At 40.9% G+C, this 15480-nt stretch overlaps 1 protein-coding gene across 9 annotated transcripts in view; it reads left to right on the top strand.

Moving 5' to 3' along the window:
* foxp1b (forkhead box P1b) overlaps positions 1–15480 on the top strand; it is a 207722-nt gene that overhangs the window by 172901 nt on the left and 19341 nt on the right. For all 9 annotated transcript variants that reach the window (XM_089134368.1, XM_089134366.1, XM_089134367.1 and 6 more), the window contains 2 exons: positions 4780–4972; positions 10062–10169. In XM_089134368.1, the coding sequence (XP_088990494.1) occupies positions 4780–4972; positions 10062–10169 (301 nt within the window). The remainder of the gene's footprint in view (positions 1–4779; positions 4973–10061; positions 10170–15480) is intronic.

Raw genomic sequence — 15480 nt, 5'->3', positions numbered from 1 at the left:
TCCTTGAATTGGTGGTTAAGTGTTGCCCAAAGTGGTGGTTAAAGCCAGACTACAAAATAAACTTTTGCCGATTTCATTAGCCAATTTGAAATTAATTTACAGTTTAGGCTTTTGATTTTTCTATTCATCAATATAATCAGATGCGTTTCTTCTCTGTGTGCTTCCTTGCCTCTAACTAGCAGCATTTCGTGTCAACCATCAGTCGGAGATGTCAGGTCGCCTGGCACAGTGACTGGTAAAATTGGGCCCAAATTTGACTGGCATAGGGGGTAATTTCATACCCTGATTAAAAAACATGTCAGTATGTGTGTGTTTGTGTGTGTGTCCTGCACATTTTCTGCTTCACTGTTAAAAGTTATTGATGACCTTTTTTTCTTTCACACTCCACTGCATTCTTTCATGCTCCAGCAGCCCAGTTTTCCATTCGCAAGATATAATCTACAATATTCAGTAGTTAGCTGAGTAGTTAGCATTGGTGTGATAAGTTATGTTACCTCCTTATGTGTGCGTGGTGATTATGTGCTTGGGCAAGCTACTAAGTAAGATTACTCGGCCAGCAACATGGGCTGAAATTGGCTTATTTATTAGACTCTGACTTTGATGCGTGAATGAAATCTTTTTACAATGTACAGGCACATCCAGTCAATTTCTACCCGATTTCTACCCTGTTTAAAAGCGTGCTACCTAGCTCTCTGGCACGGCGCAGACATCTGAGACTTCCATCAAAACACTGGTATTTGGTCCATTGTATTTGGGTTTATATCACTATTTGACTTTTTGATTTGAAGTTTTGGAGAGGGTCAGCTGAAGTCTGCTATGAATTAGAGCAATGTGTTGGAGGAGTGTGAGTTACAGAGTGAGAAAACAAACCGAGCAGATGAATATTCAAGAAATGCAGAGAGGTGTATTTGGTGGAGTAAAACCAGTTCTGGCTTCTTTACTTGTCCCACGAGCACAATGCAAAGTTTTAGAAACAACCACACACACTGTAGCATAGGGTTCTTTACTCAACTCCAAAGGATTTTTAATGCTAAAAAAGGTTAATGAGAAGAAAGAACCCTTTTGACACAAAGGTTCTTTAAAGGCTGTTTTTCGTTCATATATCTTATTATTCTGCAACATTTTGTAGTATGTAATTAAATTATTGTTTATTAAACTGTTTTAATTTAATATCACATTTTAAGCATGCTGATTTTGGAGGATAAAAACTGAAATGGCACTCTTCGTCTGATATTGATTAATTACATTTTTAACCCACATATCTTGAATTTTGTGATTATTCACATGCATTGCATATACGTAGCGCTTTAGAACCTTTTAAGGTTCTGTATAGAACCTTTCCTTCTATATAGTGCATATTAGAATATGGTGTGAATTACGTAAATTGTCATACCGAGTATGTACGCAATACAGAAGTCACTTCGGATCCTGATTATTTTTAGTGACTTGTGTTTAGTTTTATTATTTTTAAAACGCTTAGGTTATTTGTTTTCATTTTTTAACTTTTTTTTTTGAATGAATAAATCGATAGGGATCCATTGTTGACATTTTGACTAAATTGCTGACTGAATCCATCCAATTTAGCTGAAATTGGTGAAAAACATTAAACCTTTTCTTGAATGAATTTGCTTTCACTCTTGTAAATAACTCAACTTTGTGTGAACAGAATGGGATTACGCAGAAGAGTCCTGGTTGTCTACATTGCGACTGCCAGATTTGTGTTCGTACTTCATTTTCTCGTCTAAATCAGTGCTCTCCTACACACACGTTGTGAATCCCTCAAGTTCTGGAGTTCATTCTCATCTACAGCCTCACATTAGTTGTCAAGTTGTCCAGTCAAGGGCCACAGGACACCGACAAGACAAATTTGCCACTAATATGAAAGCAGCGAATGTGACCAGGCTTGATGCGCGATGTGCGCTCAGACCCATCAGGGGACTCCGGCCCCTCGTCCGGCCTCACTGGCAGTGATTGATCGGCTGGCAGTGTGGCACTGTTTAATAGCTTCTGTAGCATTAGGGAGGAACATATTTTAGGCCTAAGGGCTGCATATCGAAGGCCCCAGTGATCATAACCCCTTTAACAGGAGGGAGAGAAGATCTCTGCCTCACAGAACAATAAACTAATAGTAGTGTCAGTTTGCCCCCAGTGGTGCCATGGCAGCCTCATCGAGGAAGACGTGGTCACTGATTTCCGTGGCCCCAGTGCGCGACAGCATTTTTTATCGGGCTGCTGATGGGCCACAACTAATGTGGTTGTGAACCTTAAATCAACTTTCCGCTTGCTCGAACACGGTCACCAGGGTACCGGGGTACAAGGACAGGAAAAGGTTGAAGCGGGAGTTCGGGGCCCCAGTCTGGGTGTCGCCGCTACCTGCTGCGGTAAAAATTGAGTTGCTTCGCCGGCGATCAGTCAAACGTCTCAATGACATCCATTTTTTAAAAGCGCAAGCGTGTATCTTTGGCTTTTAATGAGAGGAGGCGCGGTGTTGAAAAATGACTTTAGGGCCGTTAAAGCGATCTGGAGTTTGCGAGACGGATTTAAGGACAAAGAACTGTTTCAATGCTATGTGTTATCTGCGAAATGTCATATCCATCATCGGCCACTAATTGAGGATAATGCTGTAACATTTGCCAGGTTGGTTGAGAGGTCATGTGAGGATATATGCAGACCATTTTGGGAGATACGGAGTAGAAACCAAGGCTTAGAGTGAGATATAGACCTGCAGAGGAAAAAGGCTCATAGGGGGTGTCAGACACAACAAGACAGCTCCGTCCCACTCTGTTACCCCTCTCATCAGCTCCCCTCCCCCCTCCGGCTTGGATTCGTTTCAGTAAACAGTGGTGTCGGGGTCACCTGGACTTGTGGGTAATTGAGGGAGAGTGGGCCGCCCTGTCAAGCACGTCGGCTAAAAATACATCGCACACTGTCACTGCGCTCCAAGTGGGGGGAAAATGATTGTTCTCCTCTATGTCCAAACCCAAAAACAATCACCAGCGCCATGACCTTCTTGAATCCACACGAACAAGTTTTCCCTCCCTCACAATGACAACAGCAAAGACGAAAAACAAGCAAGTCGATACCTTCGGACACCGCCGTCAGAGTTTCATGAGGACGTTAAAACGCACTGCAAGATGGCACAAAAAAAAAAAAACCCAAAGAAGCGAAAGATGCCACGTAGCACGTGGGAAGGTTATTGATTCGTCCTGCAATAATTTCCGCTGGCTCTTTTATATGCAAACGATCTTGTGCGAATTTATGGCAGTCCTACCAGACTCATTTCACAGTTTTTAGTCTCTCTCGCTCGGTCTCTTTGTCTCTCTCTCTCTCTGGAGTCTTAGCCGCCTCATTAGCTTACTGTTCTCCATTACTGACATAATTAAAATCTTTAGTAGCTTATCAAATTAAAAATGTTTTCTGCTGATCGTATTGAGATCTTCACCTCGCCGTTATTTTGCCACAACAGGAATAAATTAGGACTAAGCGATTCTTGCACAAATGCGTTGCGCTGGAGCTCTTGAAAGAGGCCACTTCTGGTATCTGTAAAGAGAATTATTATGAAGGAGCGAGAATGAGAGAGCGACGGGGGGAGGAGGAGGGAAAACAAGGAGATGAATGAAGATAACCGGGACAAAAATTGCTCTCCATTTGCTTTCACTCATTTCGAAAATCGATTTAATTGTGATGTTAAGCGATTGATCCCCCGCCGCCCAAAACAGCCCCTTCCTTTTTAATTTCACAAAACATACCAAGAATTTTATAAAGTCACACAGTGGGTGCGATTCATTCAGCGTTCCATTCACATGACCTATTCCTGAAGCAACATAATGGTAGTCAGATGTGTCCAAATGTGTTTGTGTGTATATATTTATATTATACGCTATTGTTCGAAAGTTTACAGTCAGATTTTTATTCAGCAAGGACACATTAAATTGATCAAATGTGACTCGACAGACTTTTATAGCGTTGCAAAATAAACAAATGCTGTTGTTTCAAAGTATCTCAAAAATATATTAAGCAGCACGACTTCTGAATATAAGGGGGGTCCTTGGCCACTCCAATGGACTAATTTCATTGTTAGTTCTTTCTAATTCTCAGCCTGCTAGCATTGAGTTGTACAGTCAGCTACATGAAACACTTTGCGTATGTGGGTGTGTGTAAGTGTTTGTGTGTCTGTCACAGAATTGAGGCAACATCTTGTCTTCAAGCCATTTTTCTTCCCACTTATCTTCTTCTCTCTTTTTTCAAAGGACGTATGAGCCGCAGTGTGCTTGACTTGTTAAATGAGGTTTAAGTCGTCTGTGTCAATTGGAGGCGGTGCAAAACTTTAAGCATTTTGCACATTAACATGCTTTCGAGAGTATTACCCTGGGGGCTTGTTCGTTCTTTCAGTTTCTCCCTCTCTCTCTCTCATGGAGAGGGATGTTTTTGTGGTCTTGTTTTGTGTGTGCGAGAAAGAACTGGCTGACTTCCTTGTCAGAGAAATAATGGTGATTATTCAGATTTCATGCCTTGTCTGTATGTTAATTATTTACTTCAAGCATGAAATGTGCGTGAATGCCAGGGAATTTTTGTACACAAACACGCTTCGCAAAGCACGTAGGGGGAAAAGAGAGAGAGAGAATGGCAGAGCGAGAGGGCAGGCGCTGTAGATCAGCCTGTAGTGGAATAATTAATGCCCCCTTTTGTTTACTGAGCCCTTGTTTTTTATTTAATTATGCCATGAGTAGAACCAGATTAGCTGTTAATTGATTTAATTATCCAATTTGTTTGTGGCAGGCATGATTCCAGTCGAACTGCAGCAGCTGTGGAAGGAGGTGACAAACAGCTATGTGAAGGAGGAGAACAGCGCGACCAATAACGGTCACCGGGGTCTGGACCTGTCGTCCCCCTCCCCCGTTCCCCTCAAAAACCACAACCAGCATGGATCCACCAACGGCCAGTACGTCAGCCACTCGCTTAAGAGAGAGGGGTAAGATCGCACAGCCTTTAACCTGAGATTTGGGGGGAATTGGAGTGGAGTTTGAGGTCACTTTTGGTCGCAGACTTTGGGTTCTTTGCAAATCTGAGCACAGTTTGAGATTTAAAGGAGAACTCCGGCGCAAAATGAACCTTTGGTCTAATAAAATCGGTGCCTAGTCAATTGTTGTCTGAGATTTGTTTTCATGTTAATCGAATGTAAAGAGTTTTATCTCTAAAAACTGTTTAGCGTATAACGCTAGTATATGGGGGCATTTACTAAGTAAAAAGAAATCGCTAGTTTATACCACTAACAAAGCTCAAAATAGTCCCACACTAACACAGTAACATAACGAGGGTCCATACATGCAAAACGAAGCATTGAGAGCTTTGTAAGTGTACCGTCCGTTTAATAAGAAGATAATTTATAAAGACAGTTCACTTCGTGTATACAGACAGGAGCCATCTTAGAAAATAGTCTCGAGAAGTCGATCCCTGAATGCCCCCAGTACTAGCATTATACGCTAAACAGTTTTTAGAGATAAAACTCTTTACATTCGATTATCATAAAAAAACAAGGTACCGATGTTTTATTAGACCAAAGGTTTAATTTTGCGCCCGAGTTCTCCTTTAACTCTTGTTAAACTCTCTATATATTCTGTTGAATTGAGTTCTGAAGGTGGAAATGGCTGCAAGGCAAGCTGAGTTGATGGACAGGTACCAATAAGGTATTTCCTGCAAATGAATAGTAATTTATTGCCTCTAAGTACCTCGGAATTTTCATTAAGGACTGGGTCTGTCTACTCCATCCTGTTCATCAGGGAATTCCAGTCAACACCTAAGAGAATGGTGCTGTTAGAAAGGTTAGATTACTGTAATGAAATTAAAATTGCTTCCTTTCTTTTTAATTATTACACAATTACAACCGGCATGATTTATCTGCACTTGTAGTTCAAGGGACATTTTACTTTCTCTGATTGATTTATTTTATTTATTTATGTAGAAATTGGAACTCTTTAAAAAATATATTCATCCTGCTTCTTATATCTGAAATATTCGTATTATTTTAAATATATATTTTACATCGATTTGTCATCAGAACAGTTCATCTTTTGCTGAATCAATTCATTTTGTGTGGCAAATAAAGAGCATTTAATTGAATACAGTAACAGTTCACAACACAGCACAACTTCGCTAAACACTGTAAAGCCTCTTTAAAGCCCTGACACTTAAAGATTTATTTGGAGGAAGCGTTGCATCACTGTATCTTTAAGGAAGAGATTAATTTGGTTTATAACACATTTGCTTGTTTTCATGTGCTCAGGCCTGATCTTTGAACCGCTAGTGAGAAGCCTCCAGGCACTGTGAGCTCATTTATTTGTCTCTCTCTCTTTTCACATCTGACTCAGATTTGGCTGATCAAAACCAACGTGTCATTATGAAAGCAATGCGAATGAAAACACATTTAGTGCTGCAAAACAAGCTCTAGCCGAAGGTAAAGGGAGAGTTCATGTACATGTCTGTCTGCTTATGTACTAGTGTAGAGCAGAATGGATTTCATGACGGGTTTTCTCAACGTGCCAACTGCCTATGATGTCACTGATGCTCATACAAGCTTCTCTTTCTTTTCTTTCTTTCTCGCGTTCATTGATTTGTGCCACATAAATAAGAGGCGTGAATCTCTACTGCTTTCTTTGATGTCAAGTCACCTTTAATTATATAGCATTTTACAATATAGATTGTTTCAAAGCAGCTCTACTGTTTCAAAACGTTAGCATGTTGCTACGCTAATACGCTTAGAACTTCAACTCTCACAATAATGGCCGAATGCAGTGATTGGATGAACATTTTATGGTCCTACACCTTCCTCAGATGAGATATATAAATATATTTTGACCACTTAACTTAGTGATTTCTATCAGGATGTGATGAGACTTAGCCTAGCTACTAACCCTAACCAGTAAAGCAAAAATGTTTCTGGAATAAATCGCTTACCCTGAAATATAAACATTTATAATGAATGTTTCTCTCTTGCACTTTGGATGGATTTTTTACTGAGGTTGTTGCAGTGCATTCTGGCATTGCCGCCTCGATGAATGATACATATAATGCTGCATTACTTGAGTGCATATGTAGTAATATTTCATTAAGGAGCACTTTAGAATTTTACTTATTTTGTACTTATTTAAAGTTTTGGCTAACTTTCAGAAAATTCCCCCTATATGAATAATTAGGTCTAGGTAGGCAGCGCACTATGTTTTGAAACCGAGAAACTCGCTCGTATGCTCACTTTGTTTTAGTTGCTCTTTTTCTCCAGTCCTTTCTCCTCAAAGTGCATCCTCTAGCACAACACAACAACCCTTTTCGTGCCATAGCAGGCTTGAAACACTCAAAAAGACATGTTGGAAAGCTCACTGCTCGTCTCTCCCTGCCTCTCGTTCGGTGTCAGAGATTAAAGAAGACGTCAACAGCAGTTTAGCACCCATGCTGTGAAGAAGGCGTTTTGTAGACTTGAGTATCTTAGATCTGTCAGAAAGAGGAGCAGGTGATCAGCCCTCTCTCTTCTTCCGTTAGCTGCAGAATTAGTGCTAGAAATGCTCCCAAATCATTACTATTCAAATGCAAAGGCAAATTAGAGCGACACTGCTAATAACTTAGCACTTTGATAATTGTCCATGTTGTAGTTTTATTTGTAAACGTGCTTCATCACTACGCCCAATGGGCCTCCAAGAAAACATAACACCGGTTTCTAATCCATCTACGGATTTCCATAGCTCGAAATCCAGGGTTTTGAGAGGGAGAAATGAAATGTGGACTCCTCACACACGAACGTTAATGAACTTTTAATTGATGTGGTTTTCCTAAGTCCCTCTTGTCGTGAAACAGGCGGGCGGCTGCGCGCTGATGGACTTACTCTGCTCTAGCTCTCTCAGATTGGTTTACCGCCGGGGTCTTAAACACCGCACAGGCCGTTTCATGTGTCATATAAAATCTGGCCAGTCGCTGCGACGCCTGCAACTAAAACCTTAAGTGCATCCAGCGGCATCATTCACTGTCTTTTCACTTCCGTCTTAAAGGAAGGAGAGAGAAACTCAATCACTCTGTACATGTTTAGACGCGATGCTACCCTGCTTTTAGCAGCCTCCATCGGCTCCCACTGGTGCCTGCACAGAGACATCCACCGCATACACACCCAAATATGATAAAAGCCTTCAACGTGTCAGTGCACCCGACCCATCGGCGCTCAGATAAGGGACAAAAAACACTCATGGACCTGTGTGAACCTTTCTAAGGTGATTGAAAATGAGGTGTCGGCTTTCTGACCATGGGCAAACAGGGCCATACCTGTTTTTTTTTTTGGTTTTTTTTGTTAAATGAAAAAAAATTATAATAATTTATATATATATTAATAATAATAAGAGACCTTGTTCCATTTCAGCAGTTTTCAGTTCTCCTCAATGGAAAGGACCCAGTTTGAGTCACCTCTCTTCATTCTCCTCCCAGAATCCTTTAGGAATGCTACGGTCGGGGGGGATTAAAACCCAGACAATTTGTTTTAAAGAGATAAATAATCAGATTTGCCCCCCTAAACGAGCCCCTTAACCTCCCTTTTAATTGATCTTCAACTCTGCAAATGATAATTAAAACATTTTTGGGGGGTTGGGAGGGGGCCGTGTGGTTGGGCATACTCTGAAGGATTGAGTCGGGGGTCTGGGGATTTGATAGTAGACTTAGAGGAGGAGTGCGTCTTTGATGATTTTTCCCCACATGAAGACGTGAGGGAGAGTAATAGTGTTGTGACAAAGTGCTCAGTTCCTGTCTGAGCTCTCCAGACGTCAGACCTCTCTTCTTCGTTAGGTCAGCAGCGATGATACTTAGGTGCTCAGTGCGTGATAATACGATACTAAACCATAATGTAATGAAAGATGATCTGACAGAGCCGTGGTGCCTCACAGGAAAGCATTTGGGCTGGTGCTGTAAGAGCCGATCAAGTGTATAAATGCACATGTGGTGATTTTGATGTGATGGTTTTGTATTATTATTATTTATTTTACTTCCCCTTAAATCTAAAATATCACCTATTTGCTTGTTACAAGATAATTTGTCTGTCTTTTAGTTGTCACTGTCACAAAAAAAGCCTAAAGACCAAAGAAATTACCACACACTTTCAAAAGACAGACAAGATCACTGACAAGCTTTGACTCAGTCTTTGTTTTTGGTTTGTTTTTGGACTGACAGACCCCAGTAGTCTCTCAGTCTTCCTCTGAGTTGTTTCATGATTCACAAATCCTTAAGCATTTGATAACTTAAATAAGCCTTAAAGGCTAAACATGCATACGTTCATGCATGTTTTGTCTTTCACTGACAAATCTCATTTTTCCATTATTTCATTCTTGCACTGATAAAAAAAAAAAATAGTTATTAAATGTTGATAATTGAAGATAATGAGAGTTTTGAAATTGAGAAAAAAATCTTTGCAGTTAAGCTGTATAGAGCCTGCAGTGTAATTCATATAAAAGTGTGCTGTACTGAGCTGTTGATGATCCTGTGCGAGCGGATAAATTGATAACAGGTGGGGTGTGTTTACTGTTTGCGCTTGGCGGGAGCAATCCAGATGGATTTGGGAGCTTCCTGTTGTGGGAAACACTTGTTGCTCTTGGTGGACGGCAGGGGCCACGGTTCAGTGGTTAGGGCTAAAGGACATGCTGTCTCTCAGAGCCCCGTGCTGCCCTGATCAAAGCGTTCCTCCGTGTGCATCAGAGGAGACCTATAATTGGCTATTGATTGGCCAGCGCAGGCTGTGATAGGCTGACAAACAGAGATCACATGGCTGGGAAATCTTCGTCAGTGGTTATATGAGAGTTTGTGCTGTCAAGAAAACACGCTGCTGTGTTTTTTTTGTGTTTTTTTTTTTGTGCTAAAGGGGAAGGTGCCTTTATTAGTTGTCATATTTTAATGGATAAGCCATTAATATTACATCTAATAGTATTATGGAGATTAATTACTCTTTAGCCTCTTTCATAAAAGTCCAATGATGCGTGTATGTGTGTGTCAAAAATTTGCAGTCTGGATATCACAGTAATGTATTTTTCTTCTTATAGATCAGCGATGGATGATCATTCCCCTCATAGTCACCCTCTCTACGGTCACGGCGTCTGTAAATGGCCAGGATGTGAAGCTGTATTTGACGATTTTCAGTCGTTCCTGAAGTAAGTATCTCTCTCACACACTCAAACACTCACACCTGGGAATGAAAAATGGAATTGTATACATGGTTTGAATTGGGAATTAGCCTAGAATCATAATTTGGAACCATCCTAAAGGTTCTTAATACAGTGGGAGTTTATATGAAAGATTCCATATAGGATAGTTTCATTATGATTCCAACACAAAACTCTTAGAACATACATTTGCCATTATAAAGGATATTTTTATTATGATGGAATCCAATTAATATTGGGATTATTTCTAAATCACAAGTCCATAACAAATTTCAAAAGCATTTTCTTGATCAATCTAGTCAAACCTAGTGTCCCATCACAGTATTTTTCAATCCCTTTCCTCCTGCTCTTTCTCATCTTTTGATTTTTTTCCTCTCTGTGTGTGGGCTGGGTTCTTGACGTTGGTGTGTGGTGGTGTGCTGCTCTTTGCCTACTCTCTGTGGTGTAGTGTGGTTTTCCTCAGGGTTCTGTGCTGCCTGTGATAACTGCAGTCCCCATGGTGATTACTGACACTTTGTCCCAAAACAAACAAGTGAGGATGTTTATCTACGGTGGGCCACATTCTGAGAGTACAGTGGGTTTGCCCTTGTCTGCCTTTTTACAGACAAGTAGAAGAGATTTCTCTCTTCTTGTTTTTAGAAACATATCATTGGTGCTTGCTATTCATATTCCTCATACTGTGGGATTTTGACAAACTTTTTAACATCGTCCAATAAGCATCCATCCAACAGCCACTCAGAACAAGCTAATAAGTACTTAGAACATTTCACCAACCACTTAGCGACGACCTGACAACCACCCACAATACAATGACATTTAGGAGTCCACAGGACCCTACTTATTTACGCCCTTTGGGCTGGGCTTTTAGCCAATTTTCACGTCATAGCTCACACGTACGGGGCATCTGTTTTTGGCTTCTCTATCTTTTATAATTTTGACATTAATTAATTAAAAGAAACTGAGATGTGCTGCGCTGGTGGAAACAAAACGAGACCATGAATGTTTGGTGTTCCTGCCAACAGCAGTAGCAGCAGGCGTGCCTTCAGTGCAGCTGGAAGAGTTATATGCCTTTTACACCTGGTCACTTCATGCAGTTTCTCTGATCGGGCATCTATCTGATTTGTTAAAACGGTTACATTTACACTTGGCCACATGAATGTGTCTCCGCAAAACAAAAATAAATCCAATACAACAAATTTACCGGAGTTCACGTCAATGAAAGCAACAGATTAGAGTTTTTACTTTATTTATCGTTAGCTGGTTTCAAGATTAGAGACCGCAATAGGAGAGAGAGCGGCATAAGCACCGGTAAGATCATTTAGTCTCATTACTTCTAATGAAGATGATTGTGTTTTGAGCTTACTTTCAGTTTTATTCATGTTGACTTGCTGAAGAGCTACTCAGCTACTCTTCTGTGGCAATGCGTGTTGAGGTATCTGGCTATTGCATGTCATATAGCCTATAACATGCTTAAAGTAAAATTTACACAACAACCAGATGCATTTACACTCGTCCAGTTTCATCTGGAATGTGTCCCAGACCACCTCCTGAGGTGATAGGATTTAAATCCGTCTTGAAAGTGCTTCGGATGGCATTTACACTTGGTCTTTTCCGATCAGAGAAAACGCTTGAAGTGACCAGGTGTAAAAAGGCTAGATTGAACTGGAATGAAACCTCTCACAATGCTCTGTAAGACACTATTCTTCTGGTTGTAGACATGTTAGGAGGCTGTCTCGTTTTTCGTTTGGGGATTTTTTTTTTTTTTTTTTTTTTTCCTCAGATTGTATAGCCGTTTCATTTGCTAGCACCATAGTTAGCAGCCAGCCTCAGCTTGTCAAAAATGTCTTTTTTTATGTGGTGGTGATAATAAATGTTTAAACTAACATTGTGATATGCTTGAAGTGTTTTATATATATGGATTGTATTGTAGCCAAGTCAAGTGTTAATTTGAGAGGCTAAATGGATCAAACATGTGGTCAACTCGCTGTCAGCCACTGGCTGCTTAAATTTATTTTATTTTTATTTAACAAGCAAAAAATGCTTCAAACATTTTAACTTAATAAAGAAACGTAAGGAAATATAACTACTTTGCCATTGAAATCAAACCTGAACTATTCTAACAGCTGCAACAGTATTGTAGGCTGTGTAATGGAGAGTGGAAAAAACACGGACTCCAGTCAAACTCCTATTTTAAGCTGTGCAAGTCACATTTTCAATGTAGTTTTTTACTACTATGAAAAACAAATACGTAAAATACAAAAGTTTGAGTTCAGTAAAAAAAAAAAAAAAAAAATGCAATACACTTTTCCACAATCAATCTGCATCACCCTCACATGCACCACACTGGTATCTGAAACATGACAGAAAGCTCTAACTGTTGCTTTGGTTTTACCTGCAACCATTGTCTGTTCACCTGCCCACTATGTATTAACTCATATGAATCACGCCTGACCTGTCCATGCTGTTAAAGTCCATTCTATACTGGCCAACACACAGCGGCACGCTCCCTAAATAACACCTAAACCAAAGATCAGGCTAAAGGTGCACGGTTTACACAGCGTTCAACCTGATCCCTTCTCTGAGAAAGACCTGGTCTCACTTAATCTCCTCTATGTGTGTGTGTTTGTGATGAGATGATGAGAACGTGTGCCGTGTGGCAGCAGATCAGTGAGTGTGTGTCGGGCTGTATTAGTCCCACTCTAAACAAGATATGACACTGTTCCATTATCCCGGGTTCAAACTAAAACAAGCCCGGCTCAAAGACCCACAAGCCGATACCAAAGAGAAAAAAAACGAGTGGTAAGCAGAACCACAGCTGCACTCCCCTACCTCTTTTCTCAGTCTTTTTTTTGTATTATTTTCCACCTCTGTTTCTTTCAGGGTCGAAGCTTGTGTTTTAAACTGCAGGTTTCTCTTGGCAGTTTATTTGAGGGCATGCTTTTTCAGATAGTAACATCTATAGTCTGTTTACCTGTGAAGAAAAATGTGAAGTTCATTCGCTCTCTCCCCCAAGAGTTAAGAAAGTTTGCTTCAGTTGGAGTTTCTAAACCACAGATCTGAAATGTTTTTTTGGATTGTGGTTTTTGCCTTTTTTCTAATGGCCAAACCAATGATTCACCATTTGCTTATTGAAATAAGAGAAATTAGGATTTCAGAGCAGGGAAAGAGTGAGCCAGAGAGAGAGAAGTTCTCTTAAGTACACTCTGCGATGTTTACACAAGTGTTTTTATCGTGGTAACATCTTGTTTACTTTTCTTGCCTGCACTAAACTGCTTGGAACATGCTGAGAAAACATTTGGAGATGCTCTACAAAGCTGCCTTTGTAAAAAGCGAGGCTGGGTGAGAGTTCAGCTGGCACGCTGAAGGTGTTAACCGTCCATGTGCTAAACCTTCCCACATGTACATCCTCCACCCAACAGGCCTGAAGACCCATAAACAGAAATCAGGGAGTAAATTAGCTGGATGATAAGAGTTTTCTGGGTAGCTGGAGACGGGGCCCAGGGCGACGTAGCGAGGATCCACGTCACGTGGATCTCGGCCAGCCGCGCCAGCAACAACAAACGATAACGTGCGGCGGTGTTGTTTTAAACCATATGGATATTTATTATGTCTTTAAAGGGAAATATCTTGTGCAGGATGATAATTCGAATAAATAAAAAAGGGAAACCAAACCAGTCACAATGTGTGTGTTTCCAGCAGAACAGGAAGGGGCAAAGGTTTATATAACAGATTTTTCTAAGGCATCTATGACCAGGGATATTTGAAAGGTCAAACTCTGTATTGTGAGTGTTGGTGTCATCTTATGTTTATCTTCTTTAAAATGTACATTGCTTTATGATTTGAATACAGTTTGTAGAGTATTAGTCTTGGAACTGGTTTCTGCTCACGGTTACCTATCGCAAACACGCACATTTGTGTTTCCCATCCTGAAAAGGGTGTTTACCCATCATAGACAAGCAGTATGTGTAAACAAAATCAGTAGATAAGCATAATTCCTTTACATAATGCAACGAGTTGAGGAAAAACAGGCGGATGTTTAGCTATCGAAACGGCTGCGTGTGTTTGGGAGTAAACAATAGTTAGTCCCGCCAACACTATACTAGAAAAGACCTTTCAGGGCGTCAGCATCGTTAAAACCTGGGCAGCTTCAGTGATATGTAAAATGCTGACTGTTTAAATAATGTCTATTTAACTTGTTTTATTGTGGCCATTTACATTAGGGGCTGTCATCCTGCCAGAAAGCTTTTAAACAGCCTTCCTCTGAAGTCCAGAAAGTGACACATGCCAGCGCTCATAGTCTTTCCGATGTCAATTCTGCCGTTCTCAGGAGCTCCTCTTGTCCAGACGCTCTTCCGAGAGGCTGCATTAAGGGCCATTTGAATATTTCATTTCCTATTAATTATGCACTGTGACTCTACATGTCATTAGACCGAACGGAGGAGAGGACGGGGGGAAAAAGAGAAACGTCCACCGTAACAAAGGATGAAAAGAGGTAGCGGGGGCTCGCCGGGTGATGCGAACGACGAATTCCAAAGCATGTCACGTCCAGCCATGTTCATTGCAAATGCGAGACGCCCTGCACCTATTTTATCTCTCGGCAAATGAAAACTGGGTGGTTGTTTTGAAATGTTTACATGATCCCTCTTCAACCTTCCCTGACTTCAAAAGCGGCTTGTTTTCATTTGATTAATGTTGGAAGCGAGAACAGACATGGTATAGTTTTAAACAAGGTGTGGATTTATCATGGCCACGTTAAAACACTCGCCGCCTCTAATCCTTGTGTTATTTCTACGAAAACATCCATTCTGAATATCTTTAAAGGTGCATTCATGCGGTGTCAACATGGTATTTATATGCTCGTTCTGAAGGAAAACAGAGTCCGTTTGACGCTCGTTTAGATCATTTCACTTTCAAGGTTGAGTGCTCCACTTCCGAAGTCCAAACCGCCCTCCGCCACGAGTGTTGTCGAGTGTGTTTTCCCCACACGTATCTTCAGCCGTGCTCTCGTATGTTGTCTTTATTCTTAATAATGGCGCCGCTGCCATCATGTCACGCCACCTCGCCAAATTTATTACACCATCAACATCAGTTCTGGCTCCCCTTGTCTCGGCCCCTTGCTCAGGTCCGGGCACGACGTTTTGATTTGCGGCAGAAGACTGTAAACGCACATTTGGGAAGATGAGCACGTGGAAAACGCTACTGTTCCGTTCCACCAGCCTCTGCCTGGTGACAGTGACCTACATGGTCAGTGAAGATGCGATATAATTTATGATATATATAATATATTGGATCCATTAGC

The sequence above is a fragment of the Pimephales promelas genome, chromosome 8 (assembly GCF_988280905.1).
Source record: "Pimephales promelas chromosome 8, fPimPro1.hap1.1, whole genome shotgun sequence".
In the NCBI taxonomy this organism is placed as follows: Eukaryota; Metazoa; Chordata; class Actinopteri; order Cypriniformes; family Leuciscidae; genus Pimephales; species Pimephales promelas.
This window is presented reverse-complemented; position numbering and strand designations above follow the sequence as displayed.